Consider the following 21,181-nt stretch of genomic DNA (forward strand, 5'->3'; position numbering starts at 1 on the left):
TCACTAGATGTCCCTCCCCCACCTCCTTCGACTCAGCCAAGCAGCCCTATGTGCCCAGTTTTGCCTGATAGCAAGGCCAGGGCCAGCTCCACTTCCAGTCACAGCCCACACCTTTCCTGATCAACCCTCTTCCTGATCAACTCCTTAACTTTCTATAGGTGCCTTTAAGGAACTGGTAAAAGTTAAGTACCCCCTGCCCAAGTGCACACAATGGGCCGACACTGCCAGCAGGCAGTTTCCTGGGCCACTGAAGGCTATCTGGGAGCCCTAGGTTAAGGAATCCTATCTGGGAAGGATTTCCCCCCTGGCAACCCTCATTGACTTACTTCTTAATCCTTCTATCCTGGCTGCTGTTTTTACCATGTATGAAGCTATGCAAATGCCACAGATTTCTTTACAAATAATAATACATGTTGAACACCATGTCCTAGATACTATTGCAAATGCATCATAGGTATTAGTACATTTACTCCTCACAGAAACCATGGAGGTTAGGATAATTAGAATCACCCCACTTTACAGATGAGGAAATTGAGGTACCAAGAGGTTAAGGAACTTTCCCAAAGTCTTATTGTGGAGGGAAGGTGATACCCTCCCTACCCAGCAGCTGGTTTTCTAGTTCAATCCATATCTCCCTCAAGGCTGAGCCAATGCTTGGCCACTCTAACCCCAGGGCAGGCAGGCATATGATGAAGCGAAACCAAACAGCCAAAGGTGAGCTACCCCTGGCAAGTGGCCCTCAGTAATTTGGTGCAGTCTGTTTCCACAGATTTATCTTTTCTGTTGCCTCTGCCAAACATCATCTCATTCTGGCCTAGATGATGCTTCCTCCATGCAGCCTTCTTGGCAAGAGTAGGCTGAATGCCCTCTCCTGTCACCACTCCATGTGAAGCTATAGCCCCCAGAAGTTTCCCATCCCAGCCCTTATCACTCTGTACTACGGCTACCAATCTACATAACTGCCTCCCTTCCAAACTAGAAGTTCCCAACTGGGCAGGAATTATTAAAGTCTTACTTTATTTTGTTTCAAATTATTTTTTTGAAAAACAATTTTTTTTGTTGAAATACACACTCCATAAAGTGTGTAAGTTATAAGTGCACATCTCAAGGAATTTTTTTTTTTTTTAAATTTTTTTTTTTCAACGTTTATTTATTTTTGGGACAGAGAGAGACAGAGCATGAACGGGCGAGGGGCAGAGAGAGAGGGAGACACAGAATCAGAAACAGGCTCCAGGCTCTGAGCCATCAGCCCAGAGCCCGATGCGGGGCTCGAACTCACGGACCGCGAGATCGCGACCTGGCTGAAGTCGGACGCTTAACCGACTGCGCCACCCAGGCGCCCCTCAAGGAATTTTTATGTACACAACCATGTATTCAGCTCAAGATACAAAACATGTGTGGAACCCAGAAGTTTCCCCTGGTCCCCTCCCAGTTACTAATCCCACCCCAAATGTAACTGCTGTTCTGACCACCGTCCCTATAGTTCTGTCTTTTCTTAAACTTCAATTAAATGGAATCACATACTAATACTTTTTTGTGTCTGGCTTCTTGGGCTCACCATTATGTCTGAGATTTATTCATGTTGCTGCATGTTTTAGTGATTTGTCCTTTTTGTTGTTGTGCGGTATTCCATTGAATGAATATACCAAATTTATTTATCCATTGTATTGTTGGTGAACATATCGGCTAGTACACAGAACATCTGGAAGTCTCATTCTTTGCTGGTGGGAGTGTAAGCTGCTACAACCACTAAGGAAAACTGTCTTGTCTATCATTGTGATATATATATATATATATATATATATATATATATATATATATACACATATTTATATATTTATATTTATTATATTATATAAAATTTATTGAGCATTTACTATGTGTCAAACACTGTACTAAGGCTGCATTATCTCACTTCATCCCTAAATAATGACGCTGAAAAGTAGATAGTTTCCATCCCTGAAATAGGACTATCATAGTATCAACATGATAGGATTATTGCTAAATTGAACCGAGATAACACTCTGAAGGATTTAGCCCAAAGCTGCCATTTTGGAAATGCTGTTTTTGATACTTCTTATTGTTATTCCTAAAGGACACAGGGCTGGGAATTCAGGACTTTGGGTTCCATGCCTACCTAAGACAAGCTTAGTGAGTTATCTCAGCAGTGTTGACCTCAGAGCCCCTGGAAGGTCTGCTAGCAGGGACCTGTGGGGATGACACAAGGCGTACTCTTCAATAAGACCTAGGCTGTCACCTCAGAAAGACTGTTATGTTAGTGGGGCAGGGAACAAGGCTGAGACTATAAATCAGGAAGGGTCTTGGGAGTGTTTGGGAGCCCTCTGCTACATGCTGCTTTCTACAAATTTAGTATAGAAGGTAGTTTTTAGCGACCATCGTTCAGTACCTGTATCACTGGCCTGTTAAGCTCCAATAGGGCTTGGTCGCTGTATGTTTTTCAAGAATTCATTCATAAATAGGATTTAAGTGTCTCCCTTCCCCCAGGCACTATGCGGAGAGCTGGGGGATAACAGCAGTAAAGAAGACAGACAAGATAGGGAGAGGGACACCAAACAAGGAAACGGAGGAGCAAGAGTCTTCTGGCCGCAAGTTCTGTCAAGGAAACACAGCCGGGCAAAAAGATGGAGAGGAAGTCCTGGGGAGAGAGGTGCTCCAGGTTAAGTGGTCACTGAAGACCTTGAATTTCTTGGGAAGGAAGAACAGCCGGAGGTGCCCTCGCAGGGCACAAGCCCCAAGGCCCCGAGGTGAGAAAGGGCAAGGGCGGTGAGATGTGAGGGGAGGGGGTTGCAGGGAAGTCTGACAGGATGCGAAGGCCAGGTCAGGTGGAGCCCTGTTCGCCAGGGCAGGGAGTGCGGATTTCATCCCGGTCAGATGCGAGCCTCTGGGAACGGCTTTCAGCTAGAGGGGCTGTCTGAAATTCCAACGTCGTGAGGAGTTTGTGGGGGAGGGAAATACAGGGAAGGTGCTGGGCTGTTAGTTGAATGAATGGCTTGGATGGATGCGCGGACGTACCTCCAGGAACAACTGTTCCACCGGCGCCCCAGATCCCGGCGACTGCCGGAGGCACACGTTGTAGGCCAACGACCAGGCGCTGTGACCTTGGGCACATCCCCGCCCCGACTCAGGGGCCGGAACCCTGCGTCTCGGGGGCGGGAAGGACGTGCAACGAGGTACAGTACGCGCGCGCGGCAGGCCGACCGACGGCGGGTCCTCCCGCTCGCCCCTGCCAGACCCCTGCCCCAGCCAGAACCCTCGCCGCCTGCAGTGTTTACATTCCCCCAGCGCCGGCCACGCGGCCTTTTGCCGCTCCAGCGCCGCTCGGCTCCGCCCCCGGAGCCCCGCGGCCCGCCCCTCCGCCGCGCGCGCGCGCGCGCGCCAGACCTCCCCCGCGGCCCGCCCGCCCGAACGCGGCCCCGCCCTCTACCGCGCGCCAGCCGGCCTCCCGCGTCCCGCCCCGCGCGGCGCCGCAGCTTGCGCCGCGCAGGCCCCGCCACGGCCCCGGCCCCGCCCCTGCGGCGCGCAGGCCCTGTCACTTAGCCCCGCCCCCCGCTCAGGCCCCGCCCCCCCGTCGGTTCGGAGCGCCTCGGCTGGCTTGCACCGCGGCGGGGCGGTCCTGAGAGCGGCTGCTGGGCGGGCCCGGGCCCTCGGGCGGCCGCTGAGGGGCTCTGAGCGGCCGGGGCGGGGCGGAGGGTGGCGGGAGGGCGAGAGGGCGGGCCGGGGGCCGGTTCCGCGCGCAGGGATTTTTAAATGTCCCGCTCTTAGCCGGGCGCAGGAGCAGCCGGCTCGGCCGCCAGCGCGGTGTAGGGGGCAGGCGCGGATCCCGCCACCGCCGCGCGCTCGGCCCGCCGCCGCCTCCCGCCTCCCGGCTTCCCGCTCGCCTCTGCCTCCTGCGTCGGGCCTCAGCTCGTGCCGCCTGCCTGCCGCGGAGACGGCTTTGGGTAAGGGCCCTGCCGTGGGGCCGCGGGGCTGCGGGACGGTGCGGCGGCGAGGACTCCCAGAGCGCCCGGGTCGGGCCGGGCCGGGGTGGGGGTGGGGCGAGGCCGGGTCGCCAGGTCCCCGAGTCGTCAGCGTGGGGTGCCCCTGTAGGGTGGCTCAGAGACGGACCATGGGAAGGTGTTGAGGGGGAGACTGAGGCAGCTTGAGCCCCAAGGAAGGCGATGGGCAGGAGGGGATTTCCGGGGGGCGTCCGGGCCCCCCCCTCAACCCCCGGTTCGGACCCGGCATCGCGGGTTGGTGGCGGCGCCGCGGGTGACAGGCCACCCCGGGCCCATCGGCCATTTTCCTGACCGGCCCGGGAGGCTCCCGCCGCCGCCGCCGCCGCCGCCGCCCGCGCGGGAGGGGGAGGGGTGTCCGGGGCGGGCCGGCGGGCCCTGGCCCCCCACCTCTGGTCCTCCTCACCCCACTGCCCGGTTTGTGCCCCCAAGGCCTGAGATCTGATCCCACGCCCCAAGCCATGCCGAGGGAGAGAAGGGAGAGGTGAGTGGCCCGGTCGCTGGGGGGGGGACGGGAAGGGTGTTCAGCGGTGGGGGAGGGGTGGACCTAGATTTGGGAAGAATTCACCCTGACCTCTGTGCCACCCTGGCTTTGCAGGGATGCAAAGGAACGGGACACCATGAAAGAGGAAAGTGGCACCGATGTCTCTGTTCGCTCCAGGAAAAGAAAGGCAAATGTGGCTGTTGTGAGTACAAAGGAGACAGGTGGGGGAGGAGACCCCCCCCCCACAATCTTACCTGGGTACCAGACTGGGCTCCATCCACCACATGTTTATTGTTAGGGGGTTAATGGGGTGCATTTGGCAGAAATGGTGCCTATAACCTAACCAACTTTTTCTCTCTTTTCTGTTTTTGTCTTTGGGTTGTTTGGTGTGTTTCCTTGTGGGGTGGGGGTTGTTTTATGTTAGTTTTTGCAGGATCCAGATGAAGAAATTGCAAAAATTGACAGGACTGTGAGAAACCAGTGCAGCAGTCAGGTAGGTACAGTCGCTAATTGGGCCTAGGTGGAGGGCCTCCTGCTCTTTGTGGGTTACATTGAGTCTCAGTCTCCAAAACCCTCCTGCTGAAGGGTTTTTCTCTACCTTTGGCCGCAGTACATATGGCTGAGCTCTGCCTGTCAGTGGCACTGACCTCTGCCAGCTTTGGGATTCCAGCGAGGTCTTGTGTTCCTGACCGGCACCTTTGAGATTACAAATATGCGCTGATGTCTGGAAGAACCAGAATGGACATCAAATAACTCAGTCCTCTCCTTTTGCCCTTGAGGAAACTCAGACTCAGAGGAAGAAAGTAACCCAGAGTCCTGTGCAATCAGGGGCGGAGTTCATCCTAGAGCCTTGTCTCTGGGCTGGTGAACTGGGGGGAGGGCTCCTGACACAGAGCTCTTTGGGTATGATGATGGGTGTTTGTGTGTGTTCATAAGCAACCATGAATTCTCCCCATCCATGCTACTGTTTTTCCATCATGGTGCTTAAGGACCTCCCTTCCCCCTCCCACCCCCCCCTTTAGGTCAGGTTTCTAACTTTTCCCCCCTTCTGGAAGTTCTCAGCCCATCTAGCAGTTACCTACAATGATCACTGCTGTCTGGGGCTCCACCTGGCCTCAGCCAGAATGTTAGTGGAACATTCTGTGTAATGACATATGTGTCTCAACACATTTTTTCAATTGACTAGTCCACTTCTCTTGCCTCTCCTTTATGGAATTACTGCCAAATTTCCTGCGTGCTCATGATATCATTACAATATCAGAAGCTCCTACCAGAAAAAGCTTGTGTTATCTCTCTACCTCCAGAAATGGCTGGAGACCATAGTTAATGGTTCTAGCAGGGGAAGCAACCTATCTCCAAACTAGTGGATCGGGCCTTCTGACCCTATCACAGATAAAAGCTGAGCAGGAGTATTATTTGAGCTGAAGGCAATGGTTCCAACTAGGTTAGCACTGGGCTGCACATCACTTTGTTGGGCAGTAAGCAACAGCCATAGCTGGCTCTGGAAGAGTGAAGGGCTTTAAAGCAGTGGGTTTGCAGTAACAATTGTGACTGCACATAAGACCTTAGGAATTAGCAATTCTGGGGTGGTCCACCGAATATTGAACTAGGGGTTGATGATTTCCTTCTCTATTAGAAGAAGAAATACTTCATTCACTTTAGGGAAGGAAATGAGACAGCGCATCCCAGTTCTTTCCTTTTCTTTTTCTCGCCTTAAAAACAAAAAACCTTAAGCAATTTGATTTTTGTGGGTTATGATAAAATGGATCTCCACTTTGTGAAACTCAAGGTTGCTTGTTTTCCCAGCTGTTTGAATTGAAATTTCCAACTGAGAATGAAGTAAAGGCATTCATATTGACTTCTTAGAGTTTTAGAATAGTTTGTGTTCTCAAGGTGCTAGGGTGCCTAAGTGGGGCTGTCTGCGGTCCTATCCCTAAACTGCGGACAGTTGATAACTGTGGTACATGAATAGCCGTATCATTTCCCACTAACTAGAAGGAATTTTCATGGTTGTTCAGAGATTAGTGACAACAGGTTTCTGCACATTTTGTAGAGCAGATAGCTTGAAAACTGTCCATCTGTTTACAGAGGAATTTGTTGTCTTTTGTTATTTCTCTGTGTAGATTCATGAAGCTAGAGTTTTGGGGTAACACAACCTTTTTGCCTATTAATGACACACAGGTTTTCTCGGGAGTTACAGTTCAACACAGTACAGTAGCCTTGAGTCACTTGTAGCCATTACGCTAACTTCCTTATAACTGCTTCATCAAGACCTCAGAGAACCTTTGATTCTTACCTCAGACCTTTCTTAACAAAAAGAATACCCTTTTATCTAAAATCCATTTAACACATCCATTTTGTTTAATTTTTTGCATAAGACCTGACCTTTTGTGTGAGTGAAATGCTGGACTTTCCATGAATGACTTCGCAGAACCTAATTTTACATAAGTAGTTCTATTCTTATTTAAAAGTGGCATAAGGAGTCTGAAGTGATTACAAATAGTGAAAATTGGTCTCTTGCTCTTATCCCATTCCTTCCTAAAGTCGGCCGATCTCGCCTCCTTTGAAACCCGGTATAGGCTCAAGTTAAGGGCCAACTTTCAGAACCATTTATCTGCTGTGGTTCACACAATCTGTCTATGAACCTGCAGGTTAGAAACTGCCACCATTTTATCCCCCAAAGCCTGCTCTCCGCTATTTCGGCCATCTGGCTGTAGAGGGTGGCACCCAGCTTCTGCCTTCAAAACTAGAATTTATTCTTGAATGAAGAGCAACTTGAGGCACTTGTAATGTGACCCTTTTTGAGTCAAGGAAATGCTACCAGCACGTGATACTAGAGCTGGAAGAGGAGGCTGCCCTTCTGGAACAGCTGTTGGCAGGGGTTGTCATGGCTAATTTGCATGCCCAATTCTTTGCACCCTGGGTGGAGAAGAGCTTTATCCTGCTTTGCTCTCTTAGTACATGGAAAGTGCTCTGGCTTCCTCTGAAAGTGGCTGGTGTGCTGTGATAGCCTCTGTCTACCATACTTTCCAGGCAGCACCTGGAGCCCAAGTCCCCCCATGCTTATTTCTAGTCATCCCATTGTCGCTTTTCTTTAGTCAACCTTCATGAGCTGTCTGTGTTAAAAAAAAAATGCCAAGGCTTCCGTGCTGGTGGGATTGTTACCTGCCATATTGTCAACACAATCACTCTTTATAATTCAAAAAAGTCAATCATAGGTTTCTTTTCAGAGTAGGATGATAAACAGAGTAGCTTTAAAGAGAAAATTTTCTAAATGGCAAAATGACCTTAGTATATTCCAAATATTGAAAATTGAATAATATTAAGGATCTGGAATCTTTATAAGAAAAGCAAATTGTTTGGGTTTTTAATGATGGTTTATTCACTTGTCAGTTATTTGAATCTTATTCTTTGCAAGACTTTGGGGGCAGGATTCAAAGGTCTTCAGGGGTATCTGGCTTCTGTCTCCACAGACTTCTTAGTATATCCTGTGACCATTCCTGGATTTGGTTTTAACTAGGCAGATACTCTGTTTTGTTTTGAGTTAAGGAAAACAAAACGTCCCCATTATGTAATACCGAAAGATGCACGTTCAATGGGTTTTTGTTTTCAGATGGGGAGACTTTAAATATAGATGGTAATCAGTTTACATTTTTGATCTTCACAAGCGTAACTGGTGAATATGCAGTGCTTATGTAACTAAATACTTTTATTGGAAATTCTTTCACTTTTCAGAAATTTTTGTAAATTAGTTGTACTTGTTAAGCAAATTTTTGAGTTGTGACCAGATAATCCCACGAGACACTTCAGAAATTATGCACAGTGTCTTACTGGCCTGCAAATGAATTTGTGGTTCGGTTTGGTTCATATTGTATTGTAAGAGGTGTTGGTGTTTTAGCTTAACCCCCCTTGCATCCATCTTACTGCTCAGGTACTTCTTATGAGTGTGACAGTGTGGAGGATCCAAATGCTACTGACTTTGGAGTTTTCTTAGATATCTACTGTATAGACTCCTAAGTCAATGACAAATGAAACGAAAGCCTGGGGTCATCACTGTGGCTTTTCCTTCGCTGTTCCATATTCATCTTAATTGAAGCCAGAATATATATTTAGGTTTGGAGATTGCTCTGCAGTGTTAAGGCATTTTCTGTTTTGCTAGCTGTTCTACAAATCAATGAATGCAAAAATAGCTGGCTCGCGTCAAACATTTAAAAATACGTTTTTCTTCTATAGCCTTGGGATGGCAGTTCAGTGTGTGAAAACCCCTGTTCCTTGATTCCTACACCTGACAAAGAAGAGGATGAGCCAACGTACCCTAGTTCCACCTGTGGGCCTCAGAGTTTCATGCCCTCCAGAGCCTCACCACTGCCTATACTGAAGTAAGTTGACCACCACGTGCTTTCCAGGTCTCTTCCTCCTTGTGCTCAAGCTCACCGAGTTAGAATGGATGCATATTGACACCTACCTGTTGTTTTTCACTTGGTTGTGTGTTTTGTAGCTGGGCAAATAGAGACGAGGTTTGGAAAATCATGTTAAACAAGGAGAAGACCTACTTAAGGGATAAGCACTTTATGCAGCGGCACCCTCTCCTGCAGCCTAAAATGCGAGCAATTCTTCTGGATTGGTTAATGGAGGTGAGCTTGAGTCTTCCTGCTGACTGGAAGCATTGACCACTTCTGGAATCTTCCGTGTTGTTATGATCTCTGTGCGTTTCATCCCATCGACACATTCTGTGTCTCTGAGGCTGTGGTATATATACTACAGCAGTTTAACGTTTTGCTTGCATTCTACCTTAGAATTTCTGAAGTCTCTTTACCTCTTAGATATCTGCTTTTAAGTTGGCATCGAATTTTTTTCTTCAAAGCTCAAATAATTCCAGAAGTTCTATTTTCCACTTAACTGTAAATATTGATATTTGGTCTTTGTTAATTAAATTACTTTTAAATATATCCAGTGGAATGCAGATAACAGCTATTTGATAGCCACTATCATAAGTTTTAAAAATATATGAACAGGCTTATCTTTAACAGAGAGCTTACATTGTTCCTTTTTAACTCTTTAGAATCCATTTCCCTTTCCCCACAGAATATCCTCTTAACAAAATATATCGGTTAATTCTTTTATTGGCCACACTATCGTACTTCTCTGCAACAATTGATCAAAAGAACAAGTACTGGGGTGCCTGCGTGGCTCAGTCAGTTAAGCACCCAACTTGGGCTCAGGTCATGCTCTCACGGTTCATGGGTTTGAGTCTCACATCAAGCTCTCTGCTGTCAGCGCAGAGCCCTCTTCAGATCCTCTGTCTCCCTCTTTCTCAGCCCCTCCCCCACATTGTCTGTCTTTCTCTCTCTTGCTCTCTCAAAAATAAATAGTAAAAAAATGAATTAAGAAAAAGAACAAGTATTACATATTTTGATGGGTAATTAAACATAAAAAGCGATATTGTATGGGCAGTGTACCTCTTTCTGAGAGGAAGTGTGGGTGACTCAGTAGTGCCTCAGGGTGCTTCCTGGACACCTCTGTGAGCCTTGGGTGATGAGAAATGGGATGTTCAACATCTTCTGTGATGTTGAATGACATCTCAGGCAGATCCATTTTGTGGAAAAGGACATAAGGAAGTTGCATGCCTAAATATTGCCTAAAAACAAACTGCTCTGTACTCTTTGGAAAGTGTGTGTCCAGGGGTATTCTTACCCCTGTTATGCTCATCCTAGAATCAAATCCCCTGCTGCCACCATCTATGTGTCTTCATCAGGCAAGTCACTTAACGTAGAATCTTGGTTTTCTCATCTGTAATATTTGCTACCAGTATTTTCCTTGCAGAGTTTATATGGATTAGAAATAGTGTGTATGAAGTGCAGCTTACATAATAGGCAAGAAAAGATAGCTGTTTTTACCATTATTAATTCGCTTTTCTTTATTGGTCTCTGAAAATATTAACATTTTCTGTACTGAGTTCTTTGGCAGGCCTGCTTGAAACTAGAGGCCTTGCAGGTGCCATCCACAGGCCCACTATGGCACATAGACTTTCTGGGCCCTTTGGGTCAATTTATAATTCCTTGAAGCATTAGATGTGTAGTGTGCTGCATTCTCCCACGCTTCAACTGATTAGATGTTGTGACTGGGAAGTTCTATTTGTATTATGCAGTTGATGCCAAATACTTTAAGGAAGGTTTTTCTCTGAAAGTCCGTCAAAAAAGTCATGTAATACCATTGAAAAGATAGAAAAGAATGGTAACCGTTTTGTCCTTGCTGAGACAATACTTGAGGCTTGTGTGCAGTGACGCTGTTTCTCAGCCTCTAGCCCTGCCAGGAAGTCAGCACGTGTGTGGGAAAGGTGGTGCTCATGCTGTGTGCCCAGTTGTGAGCCGGGTGACACAGGTTTGAGAGTTAGTTCCTGAGAGGACAGAAGCTCTAGTTTCACTTCTGATCAGATTGTAATTGTGTTACTTTATGAAAACTGACTTTAAATATGCCCTAGCCTGGACTTTAGAAATACTGTTTGGTGATTGATGGAATTTTCTATTAATGTTCTGTTGTTTCTCTGGCACCTTAACCCCATGAATTACACTTACACATGGGAAGGCCTGTTTAGGAATAGCAGTTTTATATGTATAAATAGACATTTGATGGTGGTGATGAGTTGAGGTCTAATATTTCCTTGGTCTTCTTCAGCTCCCTCATGCACACCATTTTCCCCTGTCTCTCAGCAATCCTATGAGGTTGGCAGGGCAGGCATGGTCCTGATATTACAGTTTGAGATAATTATTCACACTTTTTCCATGAAAATGCTGCTGTACCAGGCGATGAACATACCTTCCTTCCCCTGCCTGTGAACATTTGCTCTTACTATTATTATTATTAATGTAGATCATAGAACACTTAATCCTTGTATGTGAGTTCTAGTTTTTCATTGTGTGCGTGCTTGGGGACAAGCAAGGTAACAATCCTTTCAGAAAAGCAAAGTTCTGTCTCTCCTGATTTGGTTATATTGTCCTTCACCAAAACTCATGACAAATGTTTATGTTTTGCTTGTTTTTTGGTTTTTGGGTTTTGTGGTTTTTTTTTTTTTCTTTTTTTTGTCTTTCTTTTTTCCTCAAGTAACTGTTCTAAAACTTACTGTTTTTTCAGGTGTGTGAAGTCTATAAACTTCACAGAGAGACATTTTACTTGGCACAGGATTTCTTTGATCGGTATATGGCAACACAACAAAATATCGTAAAAACACTTTTACAGCTTATTGGGATTTCATCTTTATTTATTGCTGCCAAACTTGAGGTAAATCATTTTCAAATGTTATGTGGCATATGCCGTTTCTTGAGATCCTCTGAGATTACTGGAAAACGCCAACTTTTTGTCTACGTTTTTCTAATTTGAGGTCATCTAAAGTAAAGATACATGCAGAAAGGGCTAGAAATTAACCAAGAAGTGAGAGAAGTAGTGAGTCTATAAAATGTTTAAGTTAATGTAGTTACTTTAAGCCAAAAAATTGAACTTTGACCCAAGAGGATTAAAAATTTTGGAATGCTTAGAAGGGTGGATGGGCCTAACTTGCAAACATGTTGCTAAAGGTATTAAAAAGGTGAAAATTTCAAAACTCTCCCCACTGAATAGAAGTTGTGTTTATGCATTTCTTTATTGGGGCGGGGGGAGTTGTTTCTTTCACAGTGAACACATTTGACCAGCAGAGTAGCCCCTATATGTATTCCATGGTGCTCCCTCTCTCTTTTCCTGGTAGAATACTAAAAACAATATTTGGATGTACATTATAAGTTAAAACTATTAGAGATTTTTGCTAGTTGTTTCTCCCTTATATTTCCTTTTAGGAAATCTATCCTCCAAAGCTGCACCAGTTTGCGTATGTTACAGATGGGGCTTGTTCAGGAGAGGAAATTCTTAGCATGGAATTAATCATTATGAAGGTATGTTACAAGTTAATTTTTCAGTCCTTTTTAAAAAATGCATACATAATAGCTTTTCCACATTCGTGTGAGTGCATCTGCCTAGGTGTTCTCCAGCTGGACACATTGTGGCGTGGAACATGGCTTCATTTTGAACTCCTTTAGAGGCCCAAGGGGAGCAGAAATACCTTTTTCTTTTCTCAACCATTGGTCTCTTTTGTCTGTTTTCCCTTAGGCCCTTAAGTGGCATTTAAGTCCCCTGACCATTGTGTCCTGGCTGAATGTATATATGCAGGTTGCATATCTAAATGATTTATATGAAGTGCTCCTGCCACAGTATCCCCAGCAAATCTTCATACAGATTGCAGAGGTAAGTGGCTCTGTTACCTCTGTGGGGCTGCCTATCCCGTCATTAGATTAACTCTAGAAGGGATGTATGTTGGCCATCTGCCTCAGTGTTCTTTTTCTTCTCCATAGCTTTTAGATCTTTGTGTCCTGGATGTTGGCTGCTTAGAATTTCCCTATGGTGTACTTGCTGCTTCTGCCTTGTATCATTTCTCTTCCTCTGAATTGATGCAAAAGGTTTCAGGTACGTTGGCTTTCCAGTCCATTCACAAGGTGTACTAAACTTCCAAACCAATTGAGCCTAAAATTTATTTTTGTTGCAGGGTATCAGTGGTGTGATATAGAGAAGTGTGTCAAGTGGATGGTTCCATTTGCAATGGTCATAAGGGAGACAGGAAGTTCAAAACTTAAGCACTTCAGGGGAGTTCCTGCTGAAGATGCACACAACATCCAGACCCATATAAACAGCTTGGATTTGCTGGTCAGTAGCCTTCCTCGTTTCCCAGATAAATTCCTTAAAACTGCTTAAATAGCCTCTTCACTTTTCTTCAGGCAGGCTCCAGATATCCCAGAAAGAGTCCAATTCTTTTGGTTCCTTAAAAAATAAAATTGTGGTCAGTAGATGCTGTGTCTGAATAGCATGTAGACCAGAGACTTTTAGATTGTTCTTTGCTATTTTTTTCCCCTCATTTCCTTAGAAAAGAGCACACAGAACGCGAAGCCCAAAGGATACACTCTTCCATTTTAACATTTCTCACTTTTGTTCTTAACAGGACAAAGCCCAAGCAAAGAAAGCCATATTGTCTGAACAAAACAGGATTTCTCCTCTCCCCACCGGGGTCCTCACTCCCCCACAGAGCAGCAAGAAGCAGAGCAGTGGGCAGGGGACAGCGTGACCACACCAGCATTCTCCACCAAAGACAGTTGTGCAGAAGTACCTGCTCCAAGTTCTCTTCTGTGCACCGCGGCAGAGGCCCGCATTAGCTTTTACAGACATTTAAATGGAAGAGCACGTCTCTTCCACAACCGAAGTGTTTCTGTGGATGGCATTGGACAGGGAGAAGTGTTTTTTATTGAACGCTTAGGTTTTTTTAAATAAGTGGGTCAAGTACACCAGCCACCTCCAGAACACCAATGAGTGCTCCAGATGCTGCTAAGGAGGGTGATACTTGACTTGATTGACTATTCACACAGATAACAAAGGCTTGAAGTCGAGGAGTGCCACGTTGCTGTTGGTCTCCCCTTGGGTGTTCTGGGTTGTGTCGTATTGAGTGGAACAGGTGGTTGTGAGCATTGTGATGTGGAGCCCACAACCAGCTGTGCTGGGGGCCTGCCCTTTTCACACTATCAGTTGACAATATACAATGCCTTTTATGAACTGTTATTTTGTAAGTGCTGCTATGTCTATCCGTTTTTTAATAAAGATAACACTGTCTTTGAGACAGCTGGTTTTATGAGCTATGTCTGATCATTTAAGTTAGAAGTCACCTTTGAATGTGGCTATCCCAGGTTCTCTTTTTTAACTTCGTACTTCTTGAAGCTCACACCTTTCAAGCAAATATATTTAAAAGAAAAGTTTTGACATGAGCTCTAGGTGCAGCCTCGAAGGCCTCCCACGGGTCCCCTGAAGTGGGAATGTGGCTTCCATTTGGTATTTCTCCCACAGTGCCCTGCTCAGGGGCGGCTCACTGGAGGGCTGTGGCAGTAGTGGGGGAGTCGTGTCTGCATCCGAGAGGATTCCTAGGTATGATTTCTGCCCTAGGACAGGCCAAAGGACATAAAGAATCTGTAATTAGTGTTACTTAATGCTCTTCGTCCTTACTCAAATCTTAACCTAAAGAACTTTTGTTTGGAGAACTTGTTAACATGATGTAGCCTAAAACTATAGTTTGAAGAAAATGTAAAGTAACATTGTATGTAGCTCAAGGCCATATGTCAGTGTACGGTCTGTTCTGTGACCATCGATACAGTCACCATGGGCCTTGCTAATGGAGGAGGCCACTGTCCACTTTAAGGCCTAATGTGTACAGTTCACATTGCATTTTGTTGAACATTCTCATAGTGGTGGTCATGTCAGGTTTTGTGTTCCACTTCCTTGCAGTGCTTTGGTGTATGGGTTCATAAAAGGGAGGGTGAATGAGCAAATAAATCCCACTTATTTTGACTCTGTATTTTATCTCATTTTGCAAAATCGTGCCTGAAGTAGAAAAACAGCCATTTTAAAACTGTACCATATTGTAGACGAAGTGGAGAGAGACCCTACTCTTTTCACCTTGTGATGTTCTAGTTTTCTAAGCTTTAATACAGTTTTCCTAATAAATGCATTATAAATCTACATGTAATGGTATTTAGTCAAATGGTACTCCTAGCTAGTTATTTCTTCATCTTAGGCAGAGATGTTCCCACCTTAAAAAGCAGTGAATTTTAAATGGCGATCATTTGGAAGTAACTTGTTGGAAAAATCCTGAAAGTGGTTAATTTATACCTGGCATTTTCTACGCAAAATTGTGGCACTGAAAAACATTTCTATTTCTCAAAGCTTCAGGTAAGTGTGAGGGCTTGACATGTGAGGTAACTGGTTTGAAAGCACATTTGAAGTAAACACTACGTAGGCTGTTTGGCCCTTGTATCGCGGAGCATTACTGGATCCGCTGAGATGAGAATGCCTTACATGTAAACTTAAGAGTGTTGCATTTCTGGACATCGGTGTTTTGTTTTTGTTTTTATTAAATGACAGTGTTGCCATGGGAATCACCTGGGCTCATGAAGGATGAGTCCTGGATGGATAAGTGGAATTCATAGTAATCAATATTTTCTGTGGCCCTGCCAGGAGCCCTAAGAGCCACTAGTAAGGAAACTCAAGTTTCCCTGATTTAAGGAGCTCCTTTTGCTAGTAGTTAGTACACACTTCACTGGTTGGCTCTGCATACCCAACTGCCAAGTCAGTCTTGTTCCGCAATTCGGCTAAAACCAGGTGAGGCCCGCTAATGCCCGACAGACATCAGGGGTGGAAATGGCAGCTCTGGTCAACCTGGGTGGACAGACACTCTGAGGCAGAGACGGTGAGCAGGAAGGACCCGGAGAAGGAGGTGACGTGGCCCCTTAGTCTAACTTCCTTGTGTTACAGGAGAAACTAAGAGTAACTTATTGACCAACCATGAGGGCTGATTGGATTGTGGTAGAGCAAACCACATCCTCACATCCTGCCCCAGCTCGCAGTTCGCTGGCTAGACCTCACCAGAGCTGCTCTGGCGTCTGCCCCCCCCCCCCACCACCTCCGTGCCGAAGAAAGAAAACACTGGTCTTCGGGTAGTGCGTGTCGAAGGCTTTCCAATGCCATCTTCCCTGGGTGGAACTTGGACAGCTCATTGTTTCATGGGTTTCATACCAAGGGGATACATGGACTTTAAGTTCCTAAAGGCAGATAAGTAAAGCTTTTGAGCCCTTTAAGGTTTGGAGCACAGTGCGAGATCCACTTCTAGCCTCTAACTCAGACACAAACGAGATTGGAGTTTATTCGGGCAAAATTAGGCTGTAGCTCAGAGCAGAGTTGGAAAGAGAAATCAAATCTGATAATGTCTAGTCATATTTACCCAACCGTGCATTTTCCTACCACATGTTCAACATTTTGAAATTCAAATCACATTTATACCTTGGACATTGTTAGAAGACTATTTTTATCCCTGCTGTAATCATCTAATTTGCTGATTACAGGTCTCAAATTGCCACAGAGAACTCAATTTTTGAAAGAATTGTCCTGTTTGATCAAATATGTTATTCAAGCAATGCAGTCATTTGTTCCACAAGGTTACCTGCCAGGCAGAGCTAACCAGGAGTAATAGCATTAGAAACCTATACTTAAAATCAAGCATTAGCTAATCTGCCTGTGACAATAGAGTCTTAAATATAATTTGCTGCAGATACTTCAGTCCCTGCACTGACAGACAATTGCATTTTGTATTCAATGAGCATAGATTTTTCCTAACTCATCCCAATTCCAAATTTAACTCCAGAAGACTCTAATGTGCTCAGTTTCACAGGCTTACCAGGTACTATTCCCCAGGAGCCTCAGACAGGAGGGCAATAGTGTCCTGCGTTAAATAAATACTCCCTCTGCCACCCCCCCCCCCAGCTGTCTTTTAAATCGCTTCTCCTGATCAATGCCAATTCCAAAAACTGTAGCACCTGTGACTGTGCAGTGAGTTCTATTCTGATGGGGGCTTCCCTAGGATGATATGAGGCACCCTCACTTGCAAGTTCCTGCTGCATGCAGGGCATGCCCAGTGCTGGAGACCAAAGCAATGGGGTGCAGGCGTACAGCTCAGGTGAGCCGGGGAGACCAGGAAACAGCTAGAATCCCGGAGTCTGGGGGCACAAAACAGGTCTGTTGCAGGGGCAGTAGTACTTCTGTTCGACAGGGGGTTGTTTTGTCCTCCCCCACAACCAGTGAAGAGCCATCACGAGTCAGTGGAGGAAGTGGAAGATGAGGCAGAGGAGGTGACAGAGGCCACATCACAATGAGCTTTTACGTGTCAAGCTGGACACAGGCCTGATGTCCCTATATGTATGGACAGCAGAGAGCTGGTGTTTGTGAAGAGGATGGTGATGTGCTCAGAGCGACGTCAGGAGGCAGGAGTTGAAGAAACAAGCCCAGAGTTCTGCCTCCACGTGCCCTGGGAAAATGACTGTAGTACATGCATCAGGAATTTCTGAACGGCCCTGCATGAAGGACTTCCCAACATCCCTTTTCAGGCCACAGTGACTTCTGCCTCTGCACCTCTGCCTGTCAACCCATCCAGTCAGCTAGATCCTCACCTCCTGCAGGAGACCACTCTTGTCTGGCCCACACTGATGTCATTTCTCTGCTGGGCTCTGGTGTCACATATACCTTCTGTCTCCCGATCTTTGGGCTTCTGTCCCCACGCACTGCACACCACCCTCACCAAGGCCACCCAAGACCCCCACAAGGCAAACCTAATGGCACCCTTCAGGGCATCTTTGCCACACTTAGTGAACCCTGCCTCTCCCCCCTGCCCCGTTCCCTTAGGAAATTCTCACTTCTCTGATTTCTCTCTCCCAGGCCCCCAGCTACACACCAGGTATCATTCCTTCCAGGCACAAGGTGGAGGAGCCTCAGGTCCACTGCCCTCGGCATTCCAGCCCTGGGCAAGCTCACCACTCATTTGGCGCCTCCCCCTGTGCCTCCCTGGCTCCCACTTTGCATCTCCAGTCTGCCAGGCTCACCCTGCTCCCCACCTGCAGAGCCACCCGCCTGAAGGGTGCCTCCACCTGTGCATCATCACAACGTGCATCTTCTAGGGGAACTGCTTACTTCACTTTCCATTGTTCATACACTCAGGAAAGATGGGAACTAGGATACACAATACACATAGGAAAACCACTCAGTTCACAAGTCATCAGGGAAAGGTAAAACAAAACAGCTCACATGCATCAGACAGGCAAAAATGTTTAAGCTCAGAAAATACTACAATGACTTACCAGATTCGCCAAATCGGCTTCACATCTTTTTTTTTTTAAGGACTATACCAGTGAAGACTCCATTGAAGGGCCCCCTTGTCTCCCTCCCCAGCCCCGTCAGCTTTCTGTCTCTCTTTCCTTCTCAGAGGAAACAATCACTCTGAGGTCAGTGTGGATGATTCCCACACATATTTTTAGACTTTTATCATTTATATTTGGCTCCATAAGCAATAGCCTTACAGAAACACTGCCCTGAGTGTCTTAAAGATTCACACAAGTGGAATCAGACCTTACGTATAATAACACCACTTCCTATTTTCTTTCAACATTATTTTCCAGTTATACCCATGCGGACGCACGTAGGGTTGGATTCATTTATTTTGAACTGTGATAGAGTTTTCTTGTGTGAATATCTCACAGTGTATATATTCCCTCCCGGGCCGGTCCACACATAGGTCACCAATTCCTTCACCGTCACAGACAATGCTGCAATGAACATCTTGTGCACACGTGTGCCATGGGTGTGGATTCCTCCGGGCACATTACCAGACCTGGAATCGCCGTGTCAAAGGCCATGTGCTCCTGCAACTTGACTAGATGCCGTCAGCTAATTCCCCAAATTATGCCAATTTATCCTCCCAGCCAGGGAGTGTGAGAGTTCCTGCCTTCCCACATCTGCTCCAGCACTTGGTACCGCCATCTTTTCTTCCCATTCAAATTGCTATTTTTTTTTAATGTTTTTATTTATTTTTGAGACAGAGAGAGACAGAACATGAGCAGGGGAGTGGCAGAGAGAGAGGGAGACACAGAATCTGAAGCAGGCTCCAGGCTCTGAGCTGTCAGCACAGAGCCCGACGCGGGGCTCAAACTCACAGACTGTGAGATCATGACCTGAGCTGAAGTCAGATGTTTAGCTGACTGAGCCACCCAAGCGCCCCTCAAATTGCGATTATTTAACTTTCTTGGTTTTTCTCTGATTATGGAAGTGGAACATGTTTGTTATAATAAATTAGAGTACCACAAACATGTACAACCTCGAAAGTGAACCCCCCCCACCCCGTCCAGAGATGCCATTCTTAATAGTTTTCATGTTAAAAGAGTATACCTTGCTCCAGAATTTTTTCTATGCATTCAGTAACATATGAATAGACAAAACGTTTGCTGGTTTTTGTACAGGGCTACTTCGTCTGATTGTATCTCTTAAGTAGTTTAAAAGGCACATGCCCATACAAACTCACCCCCATCTTTTTATTTTTCAGTGATTGCTTGCCTATGGATTTCATTGCTTAGCACCTGATTGCAGGGCCTGGCAGGTACTTAGGTACTTATTAAAAATATGTTCTCCCTGAATGAATGGGGAGATGGATGGATTCTTACATGTGCAGTCACTTTCATTAAATTTTTTACTTTTCCATGTCCAGGAGAATACCTGCTATCTTCCATATGCAAAAGACCAACATTAAGATCGAAAAGCAAGACCTTAACAGAAATGAATGAGACTGGTGTTACTGTTCTAGTGTTTTTTCTGGGCAAAGGAGCCCCACACCAATGAATTCTAATTCCTGGAGGGGTCGCAAGGGTGGGACAACATACAAAAGCTCAGGCTCCAATGCATCATCGGAAAGACAGCTAGACAGACAAATCCATTCCTCCAGTTGTCCAGAAAGTTCTCTATGTCCCTCTTGCTAAGCACCTAACCAAATTATACCTTGTTGTAGGCAAGGAAGGAGCACTCAGTCCATGTGAGATGATGCCTTGGTCTGAAGCACTCCCCCTGAAGTTCTGTGTCCTCCACCCACCCCAGACCCCTCCAGCTCTGTGCAGGAGTCTGGGGCTGTGGGTCTTGCACTGCCAAGTGGGGTTCTGTTGTGTTTGGGCTGCAAGGAGGTTTTGAAGCATTTGAGCTGACCTACAACTTGGGAGAGCTCACACAGAGCTGCGGCTGCCCAGCACCCGGCAGGGCACCAGAGTTCCCACCACCCCTGCCACTGGCTTGGGGCTCCCTGCTGCTGATCCTTACCTACACACGGCCAATCTTCTGCAGAAGACAAATAGCTTGCACCCCTACCTCCAGCAAAAGTGAGAAAACAGTATGGGTGAAGAAAATAGAAAGGTTCAAGAAAAGTGACAGAGCATCTCTCTCCCTGGAAGCGTCGGATATTTGAATATGTCTAACACCAGGACAAAGTATCTTGGTGTCCAAGGACATGTTCTTTACCTGCCTGCCTCCCACAGGCACTGTGTTTGATTCCTGGATTTTCAGTAGAGTCCTCCCAAGGGCCATGGGGCTTTCAGCTTACCTACTTCGGGCTTGGGTTTCCTCATCTGCCCAGCGAGTGGGAGGCCACAGCATGTTCTCTCAGTGTGAGCCCAGCCTCTCAGGGGTTAAGAGCTGTTTTCTGTTTCTCTTCAGTCATCCAGGTGGTGATGAAAGACGGGTTTGCGGTGTTTTTAGGTTTGCAGTACACTTCAGGGAACTTCCCTGCTTCCTGTCATGCAAAGGAGGTTTCTTTCTTTAAGGCAGCAAGACTGGGTACGGGGCAAGGGTGACAGTGCACAGGGCAGAAGTCAGACTGGCAAGCAGGTGGGCTGAAAGCCTGCCCTACCTCCCCCTGGTCCTCTAGGCTGCCTGGTGACCTCAGGGTGACCTTTGACACTCAGCCTATGTACCGCATGCCAAGGCCAGAGGTGGGGCAGGTGTGATTCCAGGGCTACTTTCAGAAAAAGCCCCCCGCCCCACAAAGGCTGGTGCCTGAAAGGGAACTGGCCCTGCAGGGTGGCCCTCGACATGGTCCTCGGTGGGAGGGACCTTGGGCCAGGCTTTGTTCTTCCTTGAATGGAACCTTGTGCTGCACTGCTAATTCTGCCCTGGGAGGGAGAAAACCGAGGCATCAAAAGACAAATTGCAGCAGAAAAAGATGAGTTTCCAGATCCTGGGAGTGATTTTCTGCACGGTTCAT

General features: G+C 46.5%; 1 protein-coding gene and 1 long non-coding RNA gene across 2 annotated transcripts; one reads left to right on the forward strand and one right to left on the reverse strand.

Moving 5' to 3' along the window:
* The first annotated feature begins 3,718 nt into the window (after positions 1–3,718).
* CCNE1 (cyclin E1) lies at positions 3,719–14,197 on the forward strand. The gene is made up of 12 exons (XM_086689542.1): positions 3,719–3,959; positions 4,446–4,497; positions 4,612–4,699; positions 4,922–4,990; positions 8,731–8,876; positions 8,996–9,131; positions 11,629–11,775; positions 12,324–12,419; positions 12,634–12,768; positions 12,876–12,987; positions 13,067–13,224; positions 13,517–14,197. Exons 2-12 carry the CDS (start codon positions 4,475–4,477, stop codon positions 13,637–13,639), a joined length of 1,233 nt encoding a protein of 410 aa, XP_086545668.1. The 5' UTR covers positions 3,719–3,959; positions 4,446–4,474; the 3' UTR covers positions 13,640–14,197.
* On the reverse strand, positions 13,028–20,897 carry LOC147573501 (uncharacterized). The gene is made up of 2 exons (XR_015244828.1): positions 20,522–20,897; positions 13,028–13,338 (listed from the first exon to the last, which is right to left on the reverse strand). It is a non-coding gene; the product is annotated as an uncharacterized LOC147573501 (long non-coding RNA).
* Between the last annotated feature and the right edge of the window lie 284 nt (positions 20,898–21,181).

The sequence above is a fragment of the Puma concolor genome, chromosome E2 (genome assembly GCF_028749965.1).
Source record: "Puma concolor isolate L17-30 chromosome E2, mPumCon1.1.hap2, whole genome shotgun sequence".
NCBI classification, from domain to species: domain Eukaryota; kingdom Metazoa; phylum Chordata; class Mammalia; order Carnivora; family Felidae; genus Puma; species Puma concolor.